The sequence below is a fragment of the Vombatus ursinus genome, unplaced genomic scaffold, assembly GCF_900497805.2.
Source record: "Vombatus ursinus unplaced genomic scaffold, bare-nosed wombat genome assembly UNPS02014181.1, whole genome shotgun sequence".
In the NCBI taxonomy this organism is placed as follows: Eukaryota; Metazoa; Chordata; class Mammalia; order Diprotodontia; family Vombatidae; genus Vombatus; species Vombatus ursinus.
In genome coordinates, this window is record NW_020953959.1 from 42,196 (window position 1) to 63,704 (window position 21,509).

Sequence of the window (21,509 nt, forward strand, 5' to 3'; positions counted from 1 at the left end):
CCCCTCCCAAGTCCTTAGGGCTCTTCTAGAGCCCTGAAGATACATAATAGCCAAGTTCTGGACACCCAGCTCCTCAGTGGGAGTGGGATTTGGGATAGTTTGCTCAGACCATGTGCTATATAAATGGGGGTGGGGGCAAGGTATATTGGGAGATAACTGGCATTTCTTTTTAAAAGGCATTGACAAAACTTAAAGAAAATGAGGTAATTCATGGGTATTTCTATATCTAGCCCTGTGGATTGCATTGCTTATTTTCCCTTGGGACAGCTATCCTGTGGCAATTTCTCTGCTCCTTAGTGGGAATGCCAAGAAGTGTGAGCTAAGCCAGTAGGACAGGAAATGACCTTTCACCATCATTGAAGTGGGACTGCCCACAGCCCTCAAAACACAACTACTGATAACTCCCATCCTTTCCCCCTCACCATGGGAACTTGGTGCAGGTCCTCATCTCCTCATGCATGGACTATTGCAATAACCTTCTGATTGTCTCCCTGCCTTAGTCTATCCCCAAACCAGCCCATTCTCCACTTGGCTACCAAAGTGATTTCCCTAAAATGTTGGTCTAACAATGTCTTCCCCTACTCAAAAAACTCCAATGGCTCCCTATTGCCCCGAGGATGAAATAGAATGGACAATCACCTGTTGGCTACTCAAACCCTTCACAATCTGGCCCCTCCTTCCCGTTGTGGTCCGCCATCATTCACTTCTTGTTATTCCTTACACACAACACTCCATGCCTTTTCTCTGGCTGTCCCAAATGCCTGTCTCCACTTCTTTGTCTCCATTTTCTGGCTTCTCTGGTTTTGTTTTAGTCTCTGCTAAAATCCTACCCTCTTCAATGCTGATGCCTTCCTTCAGAGATGATTTCCAGTGTGTTTTGTATGTAACTTGTTTGTATATAGTTGTTTCCATTTCTCTCATTAGACTATGAGCTCTTTGAGAGCAAGGATTATTTTTGCCTTTCTTTGTATCCCCAATGCTAACCACAGCTCCCGATACATAGTAAGCTCTTAATAAATGCCTGTTGACCCAATTTGACTTGGCCTTCAATGCAACATTTTAGTACCTCCAACAATGTGCTCATCTCAGTGCTAAGTACTAGGAGAAACAAGAATGAATATTTCTGTAATGCTTTAAGGTTTACAAGCATTTTTCATGACAGCCCTATGAGATGGTAAATGTAAATAAGAAATGGTCTCAGGCTTCATGGAACTTATATCCTAATGCATAAGTATAAGAGAAAGCCATGGTTTATCCCATAAAACAATATGAAGTCTCTGTTCCACACAATTCAATGATGGAACATTATTCTTTTAGGCCTTCCTCCAAGACCTCACCATGGTCTCACAAAGAGTACCAATGGGGACAGAATTTGCACTCCATGCCATGAAAAAGTAGGCCAGGGAGTTAAGAACTGATTCACCAACAATGAGGTAATATCTGACTTTTATTAGCAAATCATTAGTTCAAGCCAGAAGCCTAATTAAGAATAAAGTGATCACCTTATAAGCAAAGCTACAAATACCACCCCCAGGACACTTGGAAGACCTTCAGGAAAATTTGACAACCACAAGCAAACATAAAAAAACCTTCACCTTGGGGGTGACCTTGGAAATTATATCAAAAACCCTATTGAGTAGGTGCCACTTGTAACAAGGAACAGTGTGATAGTTGCTAGGATGAATTAGGGGTTGATTAGCTCATGGATCCTGCTCTCTCAGGCCCATTTAGGACCCAGGACTCCTCGCCATAGGGGATCCACTCAGACTGTGCTAATTCATTCTCTTGGGCAGGGCAGCAGAAACGCGAGACTGCAGCTGCAGGAGGTCCAGATGCACATTCCTCTGCAGGATGGTGCCGCTGCACAACAGGGCCCCATGTAGGGCCCCGAACAAACCACAGGTGAACACATCCTGTCCTGGAAAGCAGAAGCAAAAGCAGGGTCATGCGAGGGCTAAGCCAAGTAGGATGGCAAGCCTGCTTCTCAGCCAGGGAATTCAGAAGGCTGTGCCTAAGCTCTGGGAGAAGACGAAGGATTCCTGGGGTCTAAACTGAACTCTGCTCCCACCTCCCTGGAGTACATTCTCTCTGCTTTTCTGGAGAAACCAATGAGAGTCTGGGCAAAACAGCTGCTGCTGAGTGAAGATGCAAGAGGGACCCAAGAGCCAAAGGGCTGGTCTATGCAAGCCCACTTCTCACTCCTTCCTTCATTGTTCTTCCCTTCCCTGGAGCCCCACAGGAATTACTGTGCAGTGTACAGGACTGTAGAGGGAGGGCCTGGACGGGGTGAAGGGATTGAGGTTCTTAACGCATGTCAGGGGGCCTAAGGACTTGTAGAAAATTCACATCCTAGAGTACTGAGACATCATACCTGTTAGGCAGAGATTTGGGATGGGGCTCTGGGCCCGAATTGTAACCATTACATGGGGTTGTAGACGTCTGAGGTTATGGTCAGTCCCATAGGTTTGTCCATGGGAGGCGGCCAGGCAGAAGTTTTGAGTGAGTGGACACCCTGCCGATATGCTCTCTACCTAAGCGGGCAAAGAAGAAGGCTGCAGCGTGGAAGTCCCGTCAGACCCCAGATTCCATCATCTCTACTCCCTTTCTCTCGAATCTGTATCACTCCAAGGTGAACCAGAGAATTCTGGCCAAGACAGCCACCTGAAAGGGAGGTAGGATGCCCAGCTTCCCCTCTATCCTCAGTCAGCAAAATCCTAAAGTTTGCATAAGATTAAAAATTGTTGTTCAGTTGTATCCCACTTTTCATGACCCCATTTGGGGTTTTCTTGGCAAAGCTACTGGAGTGGTTTGCCATTTCCTTCTCCAGCTCATTTGACAGATGAGGAAACTGAGGCAAACATGGTCAAGTGACTTGCCCAGAGTTATATTTGAACTCATGAAGATGAGTCTTCCTGATTCCAAGCCCAGTGCTCTGTGCACTATGGCACCACCTCACTGAAACTAAATAATAATCAAGAAATCCAATGGAAAAACTATAGCAAGTGACATCTTTTGCCCCAAAAGAGCAGAACAAGTCAGCTAGAAGCCTACAAGCAACAGGAAAAGGGCCCTCAAACAAAGCAAGAGCTTGAAATCAGAGATGGATCCTACAAGGTTCTATGCCCACAGGCAGCAACAGGGAGGGGATGCTCCCTTGAGAAAGTCTTGGAGTTGGAGCCTTGGAAACACAAGAGTTACAGCATGTAGCGATTGGCATGGGTGCCCAATGCTCAGAGAAGGACAGCACTGACCCCAGGCTCTGTTGTCCCTAACATTCTGTCCAGAAACTCCAAAGAGGGCCCTGGATACCCAATGCCCTGAACTTCAGTGATCTAGGGGGTCTTAGCCTTGAGATGTGGAGGTCAGTGCAAGAACCCAGGGTGACACCAGTCAGATCCCACCAGAAAAGGCAGCAAGTAGCAGAGTCTTGACACAAAACCCCAATTCAGAAATAAAAGGTAGATGGATGAACAAATCAAAGAAAATGCCAACTAGTATCAAAAGTTATTCCAAATCTAACTCCATAAAAACTTTAAGAAAAGGAAAAAATTTATTTTTCATGAAGACTTCATGAATACTTAGAAGAAATGAAGCAAGAAATTTTTTTTTCCAAATGAAATAATAGTTCTAGGGGAAAGAATTAGGGAGAGAATGAATAACTCAGAAGAGAAAGTATCAAACCTTCCCCAAGAAATGAAATTCCTAAAAACTAGAATAGACCAAAGAGAAATCAATGACTCCATGAGACAGCAAGAAATATTAGAACAAAATCAAAAGGTTGAAAATAAAAAGAAAATGTAAACTATCTGATATCAAAAACAACTGACTTGGGAAAACAGATCCAAGAGATAGTTTAAGAATCATTGGACTTAGGGGCAGCTAAGTTTCGCAATGGATGGAGCACCAGCCCTGGAGTCAGGAGGACCTGAGTTCAAATCTGGCCTCAGACACTTGACGCTAGCTGTGTGACCCTGGGCAAGTCACTTAACCCCGATTGCCTCACCAAAAAAAAAAAAATCATTGCACTCCCTGTAAATCATGAGTAAAACAACAGCAACAATAATCTGGACACAATATTTCACGAAATCTGTTAAGGTAAGCCAGAGCCACGGAAGTTTATTGTTTCACTCCTTTCACCCCAAGATGCTTATTTCTCCTCAGGACCATACTCTTCTGCCCTGAGACAAAGAGAAAGGTGTTAAGACTGGCCTTCATCTCTACCACTCACTTCTTTTACCCACCCATCCCCTCCCTCCCTCTATATGCCTATTCATTCCAGTACCTTTCCATCCAACTGAGGGTGCAGTTTCATTAAAACAGACATGGAAGCATCTAGGAAGGAGTTCTTCAGGGCTTCGTAGTCACTCCCTCTCTTGCCCTGGGGCTCATCCTGCCATTCCCCAAACCACTTATAGAGGGGCAGGCAACATCATCATCAGTGTTGATTGGTCTGAGGAGACAGAGTTCTGGTCACTGTACCTGGTGCTGGGCCTATCCTACCCTCTTCCCTTCCCCTCTTCCATGACCTGTGTCCCACCTGGGAACCTGTCCTCCTATGCTGGTTTTTTGGCTGATGCTGATGTGATGTAGAAAAAGGGAATGTGTTCCACAGCTTGGTCCCTGGATAGGGACAGGTATCTCTCCATCCTGTGGGGAGGAAAGAAGAGATGAGCCACATGACTGGTTCTTCTACAGTTTGAATCAGTGAAGCCTCTGCGGTGGCATCTTAACCCTGTCACAAGAAGGGGACAGGAATCACTCTCCCCAAACAGGACCGGTTAGTAAAAGAGGAGCCTGTGAATCCTTGGATCCAAAAAAAGCTGCCAGAGACTCAATCGAGGTCAGACCAACAACTGATCCTGGCACCCAAGGAAAGAGCAAGATGGCTTAGGGGATGGAAGGGAAAAGGTACAGGAGATTCCAGATGGAGGCCTGGCCTCAGAGAGGAAAAGTGAGCAACTGGCTTACTGGCAACTAGAGACCCCGGGCTCTGCCCAACTTTTAGAAAGAGGAGGAGGATCAAAGGTTACCCCCCAGCCCCAACTTGAGTCCTTTAGGGACTCTCTCCTGAGAAGTAGGCAGGAAGCTATTTCTCAGCCAGATCTTAACAAGATGAGCTCTGCTGCCTTACCAGGTGATCATCTTACACTTTGTCCACATCTGTGTCAAAGTAGACAAAGTAGTTCTTGGCTTCCAGACCCAGGTCACTCTTGGAGCCCTGGAGGCAGATGAAAATACAAAGTGTAGACAGACTGTGCTGCACCATGCCCAGCTGGGTCTGTACACCTGTCAAAAAGACCACAGTGACCTCAGGACCCAGAGACAGACTGGTAGCCATGTATGCACCTATAGGTTGCGTTTGTCCTTTGTTCTCGAAGAGGGCCATGACATCCAGGAAATGATGACATGAATTGAAATTGACTTTGATTTGAGTGAGGGAGGGCTGTGCAAAGTCATCATCAGCCTCACTTTCTCCTCCAGAGTCATCTGGGTCCAGTGGTAAGATATTTATCAGGACAACTGGAGATGGCTCAGGATGCAGTGGGAGACCCTGGCCCTTTTTAACTAAGGTCCTTTCAGGTTCTCACTTTAAGTGAGGCCTCTTTAAGAAGTGAGTCATGGAGGATAGCTAGGTGGCACAGTAGATAGAGCTCCAGCCTTGGAGTGGAGGACCTGAGTTCAAATTCAGCCTCAGACACTTGAAACTTACTAGCCGTGTGACTCTGGGCAAGTCACTTAGCCCCAGTTGCCTCACCAAAAAGCAAAAAAAAAAAAAGTGAGTTAAAGGATGGCCTCTTTCATAAAAAAAAAAAAATCAATTTGGGAGGAGAAGACCCTTGGTTTGCTGGCCAAAAGAGAAAGTTACTACTTATATTCAATGTGCCTCTAGATGGGGTTGGCCAGAGTCATTGACCTCAGAGAAATCTGCTTGGTGGTTGAAACTTACCCCTCTGACCTGCGGGACAGCATGCTGGACACCCTTGCTTCTTCTTGGGAGTGGATTAGGCTATCATACTGCCTTTCTCAAATGTTGTTTTTCTGTATTAGCCCCAAAGACTCCTCTCTCTTTCCATTCTTCTGCATCCCTCCCTTCCTTGCCCCTCCAACAGCCTGGGCTGTGTCAGAATCCATCTGGGACAGACCCAATGTTGGGAAGGAAGACCTACTCTTCAACAGTCCAGAAGCATTCATTCCCAAACCAGAAGGTCAGTCAACGAGCAAGCATTTATTAAGTGCCTACCCTGTGCCAGGCATTGTGCAAAGCACTGGTGCTACAGAGAAAGGCAAAAAACAGTCCCTGCTCTCATGGAGCTCATGGTCTAATGGAAGAGAACACATGCAGACAACTATGTACAAACAAATATACACAGAGAAAACTAGAGATAGTTAACAGAGGGAAAGCACTAACATTAAGGCGGATTGAAAAAAGTCCACCAGGGTGCCCTCGCCTCTTTTCTACCCTTGAACCCTCCCCCTCAAAAACATCCAGAACCCATCTCATGACCTGGATTCGATTCGAGTCACCAACTGTACTGATTCTGGAAGGTTGAACTTACCAGCAGACCTTACCATCTACCATGCTGCTAAAGCTTACATAACGTGCCCTCCGCCAGTTCCCCAGGCATCTAGCTTACTGATTGAACCTAAGGACCCTTGGGACCTGCTACCAGGGCCTCTCAGGACCCTTGGGACTTCCAGACCTTTTCCAGTCTTTTATGTATCATTTCCCTCAATTCAAGTGTGAGCTTCCAGAGGGCAAGGACCATCTTGCTTTTTCTATTTGGTAGCCTCATAGTAATTTCTTAATAAAAGCTTTTTTCATCTAGTCATTCATCCCCTAGGGAAGCTACTAGCAAAGACAACACCAAAAACCCAAGGGCATGCCTTCCTAAAAGTACAAAGCTCAAGGAGAATTTTTCAATGACCTTTGTGGAGGGTGCAGTTTCTACTTCTGTCCTGGCCCAATGTCTGTTACCCTCCTAGGAGATAAAGGGACTTGAGGAAGGCTTACCTCTTTTCTCTCCAGGTCATCAAGGAAATGGAACCATTCTTTTAACAAAAGGACAAGGGGTTGCATTGTAAAAATGACAATGTGCCAGGGTATTTCTAGTGCTTACAACAGTGCCTGGTACATAGTAGGTGCTTAATAAATGTTTGCTGCCTGACTAAAAAAATATCTAAAGAGGTAGAGGGAAATCTTCACCAGTGGTCAAGAGGTTAGAGTCCAAGGTTAGCGATTAGAAAGTGAAAGAAACTCACTCAGCAGAAAACACTTCAAACTAAGTAGCAGATATAATATTCTTCCCAAGAAGGAAGCTATGTAAGTGAATGGTGTATGCCATCGCTTGAAAGACCATCTGGGAAGGTTAGAGAAACAGAAGAAAGTGGTCAATGAGGACTCGCCTGAGAAGTAGGGAGGTGGCTATTTCTTGACCAGATACTAACAAGATAGAAATCTGCTGTCTTTCCAGGTCATATATCCAGGATAGCATGAAGCTCCGAAAACATGTTAGGCTATAGTAGTCACCATAGGCTCATGTGAGGTCAATATGATATACACACACACAAACAGACACACACTTACTTATATGTGTATATGTAATATATATTATAGCATATATATGCTGTATTTTATAATTTATATATGTATTTACATATAAATGTGCACTACATTATAGCATATATGATGTGATATATATTTTATATGTGTATTTACTTATATATGTATCTATATTATATAGAATGCATTACAGCAATATATGCTATGATATATGAATATATACTGCATTATAGCATATATGATATAATATTTATACATATATTTACTTATATATGCATGTCTAGATAATACTTTGTAGCATATATGTGCCATAATAGGTGCTGAAAGATAACATATTTTATACTTATATCTGAAGCTATTCCAACACATATCAGAAAGCCGAAAGAACACAAAGAACTCCTTGTTTGCAGTTTAGTTTGAAGAACTCATGTTTGTGTCTGTGTCTTGTCTGTGTCTGTGTCCGTGCCTGTCCCTGTGTCTTGTCTGTGTCTGTCTGTGTCTTGTCCGTGTTCATGTGTTGTCTGTGTCTGTGTCTTGTCCACGTCTGTGTCCGTGTCTTGTCCATGTCTGTGTCTGGAGTCCTCCAAACTACTCTCTGGTCACTGCACCATTCTTTGAATTACAGAACAACATACCAGGACATCTCTAGCGACTTCAGCTTTTGAATGACTTCACTATTATTTACAGCTGAATTCCAGGTTGGCTGAGAAGGAAATGAAGCCCACTGGGTGGGCATAGCTCTACAAAGAAGCAGAAAAATTGGCCAAATAGGAAGTTCCTTTGGGTCTCCCTGCCTGCATCCCTTTCCTCCAGATTGCCTCCAATGAAGTATGTCCAGTAAAGGGCATCTGAGATTCTGTCCCAGCCCAGGAGGCCAGGGTGAGCTAATGTGAGCATGTGTGTTTCACTTTTGGTTCTGCTCATACCTTCTGTATAATATTAACCACAGTGGACCTATTAAAAAGGAGGGCACCCTAGTGGACTTGTTTCAATCCCCCTTAATGTTGGTGCCTTCCCTCTGTTTATTACCTCTAGTTTTCTCTGTATATATTTGTTTGTGCCTGGTTGTCTGCATGTGTCCTCCTCCATTAGACTGTGAGCTCCATGAAACCAGGGACTGTTTTTTGCCTTTCTCTGTAGCACCAGTGCTTGGCACAGTCTCTGTAGCACTTAAAAAAGAAGTACCAACCCTTCTGAACTAAGCAGCTTATATACCAAAAGCATGAGAAATGATTAAAGAAATGAGAAAGATTAAAGCAAAGAATCAGATTAAACCTTCAAAGGAATTACTGAGACTGGGTGACGCAGGGTTCATGACCCAACTATGCCTTAGGAGATGGTATGGCACAGGGAATGTGGCTTTGGACGTAGCAGCAGCAAGACCTAGGATTCAAATCCCCTGCCTCCACCACTAGATGTATGACACTGGGCAAGTCATTTCACCTCTCTGTACCTTAGTTTTCTTATCTGCAAAATGAGAGGGTTGGACCCTGAGATCTAAAAGATCTCTTCAAGCTCTAGATTTATAGTGAACCTTATACAAAAGGGGCAGGCTGGGTTAAAGGGGTAGAGGAAGAACATGAGTTAAGAAGGTGCACTACTCATGGAAGGACATCGAAGGATGGCGGGGGGGGGTGTGATTGGGACAAAGATCAATGAAGGCATTCTAACCACATCCCTCCACCAAAACTGCTCTCTCCAAAGTCCCTCACGATCTCTTCATTGCCAGATCTAATGGCCTTTTCTCAATCTAGCCCCACTACTGGGTCCTTCCCTCTGGCATTACCTCCAATTTACATGGTACAGATCTCGTTTATGCAGAGCGGTTCATATGCAACCTCTCCCATTAGAAGGTGAGCCCCTTTAGAACAGGGACTGCACTTTTGCCATTCCACATGTCCCCAGCCAAATCTGATGCTCTTTTCTTAGTCCTTATCCTGATCAATCTAGCTGCTTCATTTGTTGCTGGTGACCACCATCTTCCCCTGGACACTCTCTCCCTCTCTCCTCTCTGGGTGGTTTTACTGGGTGACTGCTCCTCCTCAGCCTGTCAAATCTGACTCTCTTCTCCACAACATCTTTTGCATCTGATCCCTTCTCTCCTCTCACGCAGATCCCACCCTATTTCATCACCTGCCGAATCATTACAAAAGCCTCCCAATTAAACTCCCTCTCTTCTCTGGCTGCGGTAGTCATTGATCCCACAAATCCCTGACAAAATCAGACTTCCTTAAGAGTAGATCTACCCACGTCACCGTCTCAGCCAACTCCAGTGGCTTCCCATTGTGTCTAGACCAAATCTGAACTCCTCTGCTTAGCTTTGAAAACCCTGCACAAGCTGGTCCCAACCTCTTTCCAGTCTTATTGGGTACTACTTCCTCTCCCAATCAGCTGAGCTGCTGTCTTCTCTGTTCCTCTATCACTTCGTTTGCCATCTACATGCTTGTGCCTTGCCATCACTCTGTGGGGAATGCATTCCCTCCTCATCCCTACCTCACAGACTCTGTCATTGGACCACCTGCACAAAGCCTTTCCTGATTCCCATCCTTGCCCCCAATCTCTGAGGCCCAGCCTTCCAACCTCCCTTGTATCTGACTTCTTTGTACTCATTTGCATTCATCCTCTTTGTTTTGTACAGACTTACATGCATTCTTATTGTCTCTCCCACTAGAATGTAAGGTTCTTCAGAGTAGGAATGGTTTCATTCTTCATATTTCTGTCTCCAGGGACTAACACCATGTTCTTCCTACCTGCAGCACAAATTCCCTAGCTAGGCACTCCCCACCCTGCTCACACAGCACAAATCAGAATTAGGTAAACCAGAATTCAAGGATATATGAAAAACACCATAGGGACTCAATGAGAGAACCTGAGAAGTGTTCCCCAGGGAGGTCCTCATTAACTATTAGAAGGAGCCTCCAAGGTAACAGGAAAGTTGTAGAAAGAGAATCATAGACCAGAGATTGTAGGTAGCTTAGTGATCAACCCATTCAGTTTAAGGTTGAGGAAGCTTAGGTCAAGCAAGTGGATGACCTATCCAAGTGGCAAAGCTGGAGGTCCAGTCCATATTCTGGCTGCATGTCATGGATTCTTCCCATCATCCCAGGATGGGCGTTTAAAAGATGGACAGGCAATAGAACAGGAAGTACGTATTGTGAGAAGAAATTAATGTACACAGAGAAGAATGAGAAAGACTAGAGAAATGGCTGCTGGGGATGCCAGGAACAAGGCTGTGGGAAAAGAAAGCTGCCACCCAACGCCTAGGCTTCAACCAAATCACAAACGCCCCGCCTGGGCTTAGGGTTCAGGGGAGTTGAGAGACCAGGACAGTGGGTCTTCTCACATTTCTCCCACCTAAAGAAACAATTATGGGACATTCTGAGTCAGGGAACAGAGCAAAACATTTCCCGAAGACCGGAATGACATATCTAAAGTAAAACATTGTAACTGTTCTGAAAAGAAAGAAAGGACTAGAGGCTTTTACCTGGCAAACAGTGGCCTCTCTCAGGCAATAAGTGCTCGTAGGTATTAAATATTGCTGCATTGGAGATCACAGTGGGACAAAAAACATTGACCAATTCTTCACCCTTCCTCAAACTGACACCTGCAGAACAGAGGAGACTGGGTGAGGTCTGGAGAGCTCAGAAATCTTCCCAGAACAGAGAGGAAGTCCCAAGTATTAGAGAGCAGGATCCCCCTGGGCATCCATGGCCTTACCCCAGGGGAGCTTTACCATGACTCCAAGGTATGTGATCAATCACTCAGAGGGAGAGAAGATGGCTTTGGCTTCAATAGCCAATCCTGGAGCTTCTCCACAGCCCTTAGCAGAGTATCTTAGCACGTAGGAAACCTTCAATAATTATTTCACCAATGAAGGATTTGGTGGAGCTCTGCTCTCTGATGGGTCCCATCAAAGCTACACTCCTCACCTCCCTACCTTGGCTACAGATCACAGCATTCAATTCCCATGTGGCAGCTGGCTCTGCAGCCCATTGCCTGCACCCTGGAACCTCTACCCAATCCTCCTTCCTTGTCTCACTTTTCTGCGCCTGTCCCACCTGCCCCCACTCTCATGATGGGACCCCCAGCTCTCACCACAAGCTCTTCCAGCAGAATCTGGCAGCACACTCTCCACTGTTGCCCTGGTAAGGACTGCACCCCCAGCCCGCTGAATCACTGAGATAATGTGAAAAGGGATTTCACTGGCGTCTCCTGAGGATAAAATGCCCCTTCCAGGAAGTGGTTGATTAATATGGCATGCATAGAGAAACTGGCATTCTCTGGGTACACACCTGTGGGAGACAAATAAGGTGAGTGTTCTAAGGCTCGGCATTCATATCCTACAGGCTAAGATGGTGATTCCTTCCAAAATAAGCTTCCTCAGTTTACCTCTAGGAACAGAAGCTCCTCCAATCCCTAATCTATCAGTGAACCTTGCCACCAACCAAACCTGGGGTACTGGGAAAGTTCTCCCTCAAGATTGCAATGATGTCTTATTTTGGGACAGCTAGGTGGCGCAGTGGATAGAGCACTGGCCCTGAAATCAGGAAGACCTGAGTTCAAATCCGGCCTCAGACCAAACACTTGACACTTAGTAGCTGTGTGACCCTGGGCAAGTCACTTAACCCCAATTGCCTAAAAACAAAAAATCAAAAACAAAAACAAACAAACAAACAAAAATCCTCTGGAAAGATTGCAATGACGTCTTATTTAAAGATGACAGCCACATCTCACAAGACAGCAAGATTGCCAGGGCATAAAGTGAAAGGAACTTCTATGGGGTAGAGTGACAAATGACCAGCCTTCTTGATCACAGACTCATAGGAGTCACCATTCTCCACTCATGTCCAGCACAGCAAGGAAGAAACAACCTGAAAACCAAGAGAGCAGCAGCCTGTTCATGCTAGCCACCCCCTCCCGACCTGGCTGCTCCTTTTACCCCCAGTAACCCCAGAGCCCAAGGTCCATACCATAGGTGGGATGGATGTAGCTGAGCACAGTTTTGAGGTCCTGGGAGGCAGACAGCTGGCTGAGCATGTCCACTAAGCTCTGAGTGGCTATTCTCAAGAAGGGGGAGAAAAAGGCCAGCACCCCCAACCTGTCCAGCAGCCTCACCACGGGCAAAGGGATGAGCTTCAACAGGGCCACATGAGGGATTCCTTTTGCTACCTCCTGGGGAAAGAAAGGAACCCAGGGAGAAAGAAGTTACTGCATCCCTGTTCCTGCCAGCCCAAAGAGCTGAGGCCCCAGTGACATGGGCCAGATTTCAATCACTAAGCAGTCTGGAGAAGATGCATATTCTGAATTTAAAGGGGTGTCCCTCCCAGCATTTCCCAAGTCATTCTTAGAAAGATTTGCATTTTGAACATTTGACTCATTAATCCTTAACTTAGTAAGAACCAGTGCTGTTCCTGGTGAACACATTGACCTGAGCCCTGCCCTTCTCTACTCAAAATAAAACTGGGGAGTGGGAATGATTGTTTCAGGGTTTTTCCACCACAACTTGGGTCTCCTTTTCCTGTCATGGACCCTACCCCCTCTGTCCAGTGCCCTCAGGCTGTGCCCCCTCCCACTCTGACTGCCCACAGACCACAGAAGGCTCATTCTCCACAGCAGGGTTCAGTGCTCCCAACCTGGCCTGAGCCCTCCTTCCCTCCATCAAATCCCCTTTCTTCAGGTCCCTGTGAGGTGACAGAAACTAATCTAATAAACTAGAGCCTACTAAGACTTGTTTAATAATAATACCTTTTAGATGGCACCTACTATGTGCCAGGCACAGGGCTGAGAGCTTTACAAGGATTATCTCATTTGATCCTCATGACAACCCTGGGAAGTAGGTGCTAGTATTATCCCCATTTTACAGATGAAGAAACTGAGGCAGACAACTGTTAAGTGACTTGCTAGGTGCTATACATCAATGTATCTTCATGGGAGCCCCCAGTGCTTATGAAGGAGGAAATCCCTGAGGTCATGACATGGGAGTGCCAGGCAAACCTACAATGTCCTGATGAGAAGCAGTTGAGGCCAGAATTCTTGTCCCTCCTCAATCTCCCCCCTCCCCCTGTAGGTCGATGTTGGCCCTTCCTGGGTCTCTGCAGGTGGGTGGGAGCCTCCCAGGTCAGCCCAGTCTTACTTTCACCATCTTCATGTGCTTGTCAATGGCAGCTTCTTCATGAGGAAACTTTTCCTTGAGGCCCTGAACATAGGCTTTCTCCCCAGCATATATGGGGAACTCCCTTCTGCTGGTGGGTCCCTCCAGCACCACAACATCAAAGGGAGAGTCCAAGGGAGCCCAGTCCAGCTGCCCCTCTGTGACCTGGTCCAGGACAATGCCACTAAGGCGGCCCTCATTCACCTGTCCTACATAGTGGATTCCTGTCAAATAGTGGCAAGAAATGGGATTACCTCCTTCAAGAACCAGAAAAAAGAAACAAGCTCCTACAGATGAAGCAGCTAAATGGTGCAGTAGACAGGGTCCTGGGCCTCACATTGGGAAGACCTGACTTCTAATCTGGTCTCAGATACTTACTAGCTGTGTGACCTGGGCAAATCAAATGGGGATGCCCAGTGTCAGGTGAGGTCTCTGTCTCCTCACTTAGATTTCTCTTAATTCATGATTGAAGTCATCTGGTACCACTACAGTGCCCCGCCACCACCTTCACTAGAGTCTCTTAACCCTCTAGTCCTCAGAATTTTAGCTGAAAATGGTCTTTCCCATGATCAATCACCTCTTAATTATAAGAGAGAATGGCTTTTTCTCAAGCTTCCTCCTTCTTGACTTCTCTGCAGCCTTTGTCATTATTGAGCACCATCTTCTCCTTGAAACTCTCTTCTCTCTAGGTTTTTATGACATGTCTCTCTCCTGCTTCTCCTCCTTCCTACCTTCTTTTCATTCTCCTTTTCTGGAATTTCATCCGTATATACCCATCAGCCATGGATGCCCCTCAAGGCTCTGTCCTGAACCTTCTCACCTCTTCTCCCCCCATACTATTTCATTTGGTGATCTCATTAGCTTATCTCCATGCAGATGGTTCTTACATCTTTTTGTCCAACCCAATCTCTCTCCTAACTTTCAGTCTTATGTCTCCAACTGCGTATGGGATATTTTGCACTGAATTTCCCCTAGGCATTTTAAACTCAACATGTCCAAAACCAAAATAAACGTCTTTCCTCCTAAACCTTCCCATCTTCTTAACTTCTCTATTATAAATAGTACCAATATCTTCTCAGTCTCCCAGGCTCACAACCTAGGTGTCATTTGGATGATCTTATTGGAAAAGTCTCTAATTTTTCCCCTTTACATATAATGTTGCCTCTTGGTTTTAAACAGATATTATTATTCAGTCAGGTTCAACTTTTTGTGACCCCATTTGGGATTTTCTTGGCAAAGATATTGGAGTGGTTTGCCATTTCCTTCTCCAGCTCATTTTACAGATGAGGAAACTAAGACAAATGGAGTTAAGGGACTTGCCCATGGTCACAGAGCTAGTAAGTGTCTGAGGTTAAATTTGAGCTCAGGTCTTCCTGACTCCAGGCCTAGTGCTCTACCCACTGCACCACCTAGTTGCCCTAGATAGATATTACTTCCTATATTAAGAAAAGGTCCATTTGTTCTTATGTTTTTTTAATATTTTTAACAGAATGATGTCATGCTTTATCAAAAATAATTTTCTATATCTATTGATATAATCACAATTTTTATTGTTCTTGTTATTACTACAGTCTATCATATTTATAGCTTTCCCACTATTGATCCAATCCAGTATTTCTGGCATAAATCCAATGTGGCCACAGAACATAATTTTTGTGATATATTTCTGTAGCCTCTTGGCGAATATTTCATTTAAAATGTTTGTGTCATGTTCATTAGAGATACTGATGTTTTCTTTAGTTTTGACTCTCTCTGCTTTAGACATCAAGACCATATTTGTATCATAGAAAAAATTTGGTAGGATCCTCCTTTTTCTATTTTTGCAAGTAGTTTGTGAAATAATGGATTCCTTTGTCCTTTGAATGTTTAAGAGAAGTTACTCATAAAACCATCTCTTTCTTGTTTTTTTTTTCTTTTGTGAGTTCATTTGTGGCTTATTCAATTTATTTTTCTGAGATTGGGTAACTTAAATTCCCTATTTCTTGTTCTGTTAATCCGGGCTTTCAAATTTTTATAAATATCCATCCATCTCATTTGTCATTTTTGTTGGCATATATTCGAGCAAAATAGTTTCCAATAATAATAGCTAGTGTTTGTATAGCGCTTTAAGGTTTGCAAAGCACTATACAAATATTATCTCATTTTATTCTCACAACAATTTTTTTTTGTTTTTGGTAAGGCAATTGGGGGTAAGTGACTTGCCCAAGGTCACACAGCTAGTACGTGTCTAGTGTTTGGTCGGAGGCCGGATTTGAACTCAGGTCCTCCTGACTTCAGGGCTGGTGCTCTATTCACTGTGCTACCTAGCTGCCCCCTCACAACAATTTTGAAAGACAAATGCTATTATTATCCCCATTTTACTGAGAAAACTGTAGCATACAGAGGTTTGGTGATGTGCCTAGGGTCACATAGTTAGGAAGAGTCTGAGGCTGGATTTGAATTCAAGCCTTCCTGCCTCCAGGTCCAGTGCTCCATTTGTTGTGAATTCTCCTTTTGAATTTTTCATATGGATAATTAGGTTTTGTTCTTTCTTCTTTTAAAAAAATCAAATTAGCCTAAAATAGTGCTTTAAAAAAATCCAGCTCCTAATTTTATATACTAATTCAATTCATTTTTTGCTTTGGATTTTGTTCATCTTTTTTTTTTAAATTTCCAGAATTTCTTCATCCCTTCCTTCTTTCCTTTTTTCTTTCTTTCTTTCTTTCTTTCTTTCTTTCTTTCTTTCTTTTTTTTTCTAAGATTGGGCCTTCCTATCTTACTCACTGGCATCAGTCACTCATCGCCCTGATCCCACTACCAATAAGTATGAGAGCTTTGGCCTGCTCTCTTTCTAACATGGGTCAGTTTACCCCACCCTAGACAGTCTTGTACCCCACCCCAATTCTTATCCCCCTCCCTCATTCCTGTGTGCTTACCAAATTGGCTCTGAACCTAATGTGGATACCCAATCACCAACTCAAAACTGCCAAACTCAAGAAATCCACCAGGCTTAGCTTCCCCTGAGGCAGAGATTTAAGTGGTGCACCACTGCACCTAGCTAACTTGGGGTTGGAGGTTAAATTTATTTTTTTAGGTTTTTTTTGTTAAAATTCATTGATTTTTTTTTCTTTTGTTAAAAAAATGTTTAGGAATATAAACTTTTTTATCTTTCTAAGGACTGCTTTGACTGCATACAAAAAAATTCTGGTTATCTCATTGTTTTCTTTATCTTAATGAAATTATCTGTTGTTTCTATGATATTTTTAACACACCAGTTCTTAAGGATTAAGTTAATTGGTCTTTAATTATCTTTAATAATTTCTTCAGTGGCCCTTTGTTGAATTGTAGTCAGTAAGGATGTGTTTAATATATTTGCTTTTCTGCATTTGTTTATGAAGTTTTTAAGACTTGATACATTGTCAATATTTGTAGAAGTGCCATCCACAGGTGAGAAATAGATATGCTCCTTTCTATTCCCATTCAATAATCTCCAAAGATCTATCATTTTCTAAAATCCTTTTTAGGTCCTTGTTTCTTGTTTATTTTTTGATTTGTCTAATTCTGAAAAGGATATGTTGATTGCCTCTACTATTATAGTTTTATTGCCTATATCTCTCTCTCTTCCCACACTTTACCTGTGTCAAATTCCAGGCTATTCTGATTAAAAGTGTGACTATTGCCACCTTCTTTGGTATGTTGCTCCAGCACCAGGACTCATTTCCTAGTTTTGGCCAGGACAGCTGCTACTACCAGGCCCCTAGTGCCACTACCAATCACCACTGCATCCAGCTGGTCTGGCACCCAGTTGATGGAGAAAGCCGCAACACAAGGGCAGAAGAGAGGGAGTCAGCATCTCAGACATTACCAGGTGTTCAGGAGGTAAGGTATGGGAACAAAATGAGAGTCTCTGACCTCATACAATATGAAAAGCCACTATACCTGTATTGACATTGCTTCTCTAACTCAAAAGCAGTGAGAAATGTCATTGGAATAGGTTAGCCTATTCCAACAGAAAATTTTTCTTATCTACTAAACAAGATCTGAATGAATAGACCAGATTGAGCTAGGAGAGGAAAAGGAAGCTTTAGAACTTGGAGCCCAACAATAATATCATCATGTGATGGACCAGGCATCAGCAGAGGAGAAGGAAAGAAGGTGTAACCCAGTGACTTGCACATAATAGGCAAGGAAGGAATGTTTGTTGAATAATGAGCACAGCTGATGTGTGTGGGTATATGATGACTGTACCTAAATAGAAACTGCTGATAAAGCCTGGGCTGGTGGGAAGCCTTTAAAGGAAATCGGGTACAAACGTCATCCGCATTGTGGTATCAATTCTCATTGTTTATTATATTAGTTATTGCAACTTCAGAAATTAGGCACGAGTCAGAGGTCCATTCAAAAGACCAAAGACCAAAGACTAGATTATACTTTGTTCTCCCCTAAAACATTACTACAGCATTGTACAGATAAGGAAACTGAGGCTCAGAGATGGGATTTGAACCCACGACTCTCTGGACTCCAGAAGCAGAACTCTAGTCCCTCTCCTGTTTGTGTTTCCCTTGCCCCGTACACCTTTCCACACACACACACCTTGCTTAAGGATCCTCCTCTGAGCCTCTGCATCTGACACCAGCGTCCGTGGAGGCCTCCTCATGTCCTCTGTAAGGGATTCTGGCCACCACCTCCCAGGACGAACCTCCAGACCCTGGTCACTAGCAGCGCGACCCCCGCCACCAGAGCCAACGCTGTCCACAGCCACACCATGCTCGTCGCAGCCGGTGTATCTCTTGGTAGGGGAGACAAACACTTCAAGGCTTATTCAGATCTACAATAAACAGAATCATTCTATAAAGGACCTCCCCTAGGCTCCCCATCCCACCCCTCCTGTGGGCCCAGCGCCAGAGCAGGGATCACCTGGTGCCTGCCGCAGACACCTGTCAGCCACCCCCTGATGCTCACTTCCTCCCTGCCCCCGGGCTCCCCCTCCTGAACTCCAGAGTAAGGGATGGCTGAGCGCCAAGTTGGGTCCGAATGGAACACTGAGGTTAGCATCAGAAATTCATCTTCCAGTGGGGCTTCAAAAACTACTCCCAACCACTCTGGGAAGGAGGCAGGAATACGCCAGAGTTACTGCTCTCAGGGAGCTTGTGATCTACCCTGGTATTAGAAATACTTGGGACAAACCAAGAAGACAGATAGATGGAGAGAGAGACAGAGACAGAGACAGAGACAGAGAGACAGAGACAGAGAGACAGGGACAGAGACAGCGATGGAGACAAGATAACATTTATTAAGCACAGTGATTAAGCACTCACTAAATGCCAGGCGCTGTGCTAAGCACTGGGATACAAATAGAAGCGATCTCTGGTCTGTTTCACTTCCACATTGGCTGCCATGCTCTCCTGAGGATTGCTCCACCCTAAGGCCGGCCTTGCAAACCCCCATAGCATGAGGACCCTTCTCAGCTGAACTGCTCTCTAAATTTCCAACCCACCTCCAATCCCCATGGGCTGCCATGCTACCCTTCTTCCCTCTCAATGCCTACCCCCCTTCAGCTCCCCTTTATGTTTTGTTTTCCCCTAATTGACTGTAACTTCTCTAGCATACCATGATGTCTGGCACATAGTAAGCTCTTAGTAAATGCTTTATTCTTCTATCTATTTATATCTGTCTTTTAAAAAAAAAATCTCTGCCCTCAAAGAATTTACATTCTAATGGAGAAAGTCCAGACAAAAAGAGGAGCTGGAAAGCTGAGGAATGAAGGTAGAAAGGGGGATACCCATGTGGGGGCAATGCCTATGAAGGTGAGGTAAAGACTATTAATAGTGAGAAAGGAATTTATCATTTTCATGTTAATGGATATGATACATATAATGAATATACTAATAATTTAGTTTTCTCAAGAACTGCCTCCCTGGCTTGGGAGTCAGAGTTCACAATGCAGCTTAAGCCGATTAATCAAAGCTCTGACAACACTTACAATCACTGGACCTTACGTGGAGCAAATCAAAGATTGAAGAATCTGTTCCCTTCACAAAACTCTGGTAGTCACAACCTCCAAAGACTGGACTCCAAAATCATTGACTTGTGGGATTTCTGGGTTTCTGGTGGGAAACCACTAAATGATTGTTTGTAATCCACCTTCTGCCCTCCTTCCCCAGTAGTGGTTTAAGTATATAACCTGTGCTTTTACTTCAACTAAGAACATTCCTCATTCCGAAACTGATTAATTAAATTACTTGATTACTAGCACTCCCATCTCTAGGTCTGCTTTGTGTGGCTCAGAGCATTCTCAGGTTAGAGACTGGCTCAGGAAAAATCCTGTTAATATTAGTTGGTGTCAGAAGTTTTTAAGGAGTGGACGTAGGGTGAAGCTTGGAGCTCTTCATTACGGGGAGAAGGGACAGTTGCTGCTGGATTTTTTTTTCCAGAAGTCCCAGCTCATTTGACTGACAAGTTCAACGCTCCTGACTCTCGCTCCATTAGGGGTCCCAGCCTCTGATTAAGCCTGGCTTTTCATTGTGAAGAATGCTCCAGAGCTCCTTTTCTTGATCCAGATCACTTTGGTAAGGCCCGTGTGTGTGTGTGTGTGTGTGTGTGTTTTGTTTTGTTTTGTTTTTTGTCCTGTTTTTTGGCACACGGATTTGGCTTTGCATGGGGTCTTTTCTCTTATAATGCAGGGCTAGCTATGGCCTGCAGTTTTTCTCTTCTCTCTTTTATAAATGCAGTCTGAGCTGTGGACTGCAGGGTTTCATTTCTGCACCAGGTAAAATGTTTTTGTGTAAGAGTTGCTTGATCAGTTGGTATTGTGTGCAGTTAAACCAGTTGAAATTAACATTTTAAAGGTGCACTTGGTTAGAATTGTGGAATGTTTATTTCTTTTTTTTTTAGGTTCCATACATGTTTTTAATTTTAATTTATTTTTTTTTATTTTTAGTTTTCAACATTTACTTCCACAAGATTTTGAGTTCCAAATTTCCACCCCATTTTGCCCCTCCCCCCACCCCAAGATGGCATGCATTTTAAATACCCCTTCCCCTAGTCTGCTTTCCCTGCTATCTGTCCCCCCCCTTCCCCTTTGATTTTCCTGTAGGGCAGGATAGATTTCTGTACCCTATTTCCTGTATTTCTTATTTCCCAGTTGCATGTGAAAACATTTTTTTTAAAGTGTTTTTTTAAACTTTGGGTTCCAAATTTTCTCCCTTCCTCCCTCCCCACCCACCCTCATTGAAAAGGCAAGCAACTCAATATAGGGTATACTTGCGCAGTTATGCAAAACACTTCCATAGTAGACATGCTGTGAAAAACTAACTCTATTTCCCTAATCCTATCCTGCCCCCCCATTTATTCTATTCTTTCTTTTGACTCTGACCCTCCTCAGAAGTATTTGCTTCTGATTACCCCCTTTCCCAATCTGCCCTCCTCTCTATCACCCCCCTACTCTCTTGTCCCCTTCCCCTCCTATTTTCCTCTAGGGTAAGACAGATTTCCATACCCAATTGAGTGTGTAAGTTATACCTTCCTTAAGTCAAATCCTATAAGAATAAGATTCACTCATTTCTTCTCACTTTCCCCCATTTCCCTTCCACTGTAAGAGTCTTTTCTTTTCTGGTTTTTTTTTGTGAGATAATTTACCCCATTCTACCTTTCCCTTTCTCCTTCTCCTAGTATAATCCTCTCTCACCCCTTAATTTTATTCTCCAGATGTGACCCCTTCATCTTCAACTCACCCTGTGCCCTCTATCTATCCATCTATCTATCTATCTACCTATCTATCTATCTATCTATCTATCTGTCTATACATACATATAATAT

The 21,509-nt window shown here is 44.0% G+C and overlaps 1 protein-coding gene across 1 annotated transcript; it reads right to left on the reverse strand.

The window, feature by feature from the left end:
* Nucleotides 1–1,772: 1,772 nt before the first annotated feature.
* RETSAT (retinol saturase) lies at nt 1,773–18,458 on the reverse strand. The gene is given in 14 exon segments (XM_027860478.1): nt 1,773–1,918; nt 2,372–2,531; nt 4,283–4,417; nt 4,419–4,450; nt 4,538–4,647; nt 5,148–5,286; nt 11,046–11,165; nt 11,657–11,776; nt 11,779–11,853; nt 12,532–12,733; nt 13,695–13,936; nt 17,327–17,511; nt 18,287–18,359; nt 18,362–18,458. Coding segments are annotated over 14 exon segments (1,836 nt in total).
* Nucleotides 18,459–21,509: the final 3,051 nt, after the last annotated feature.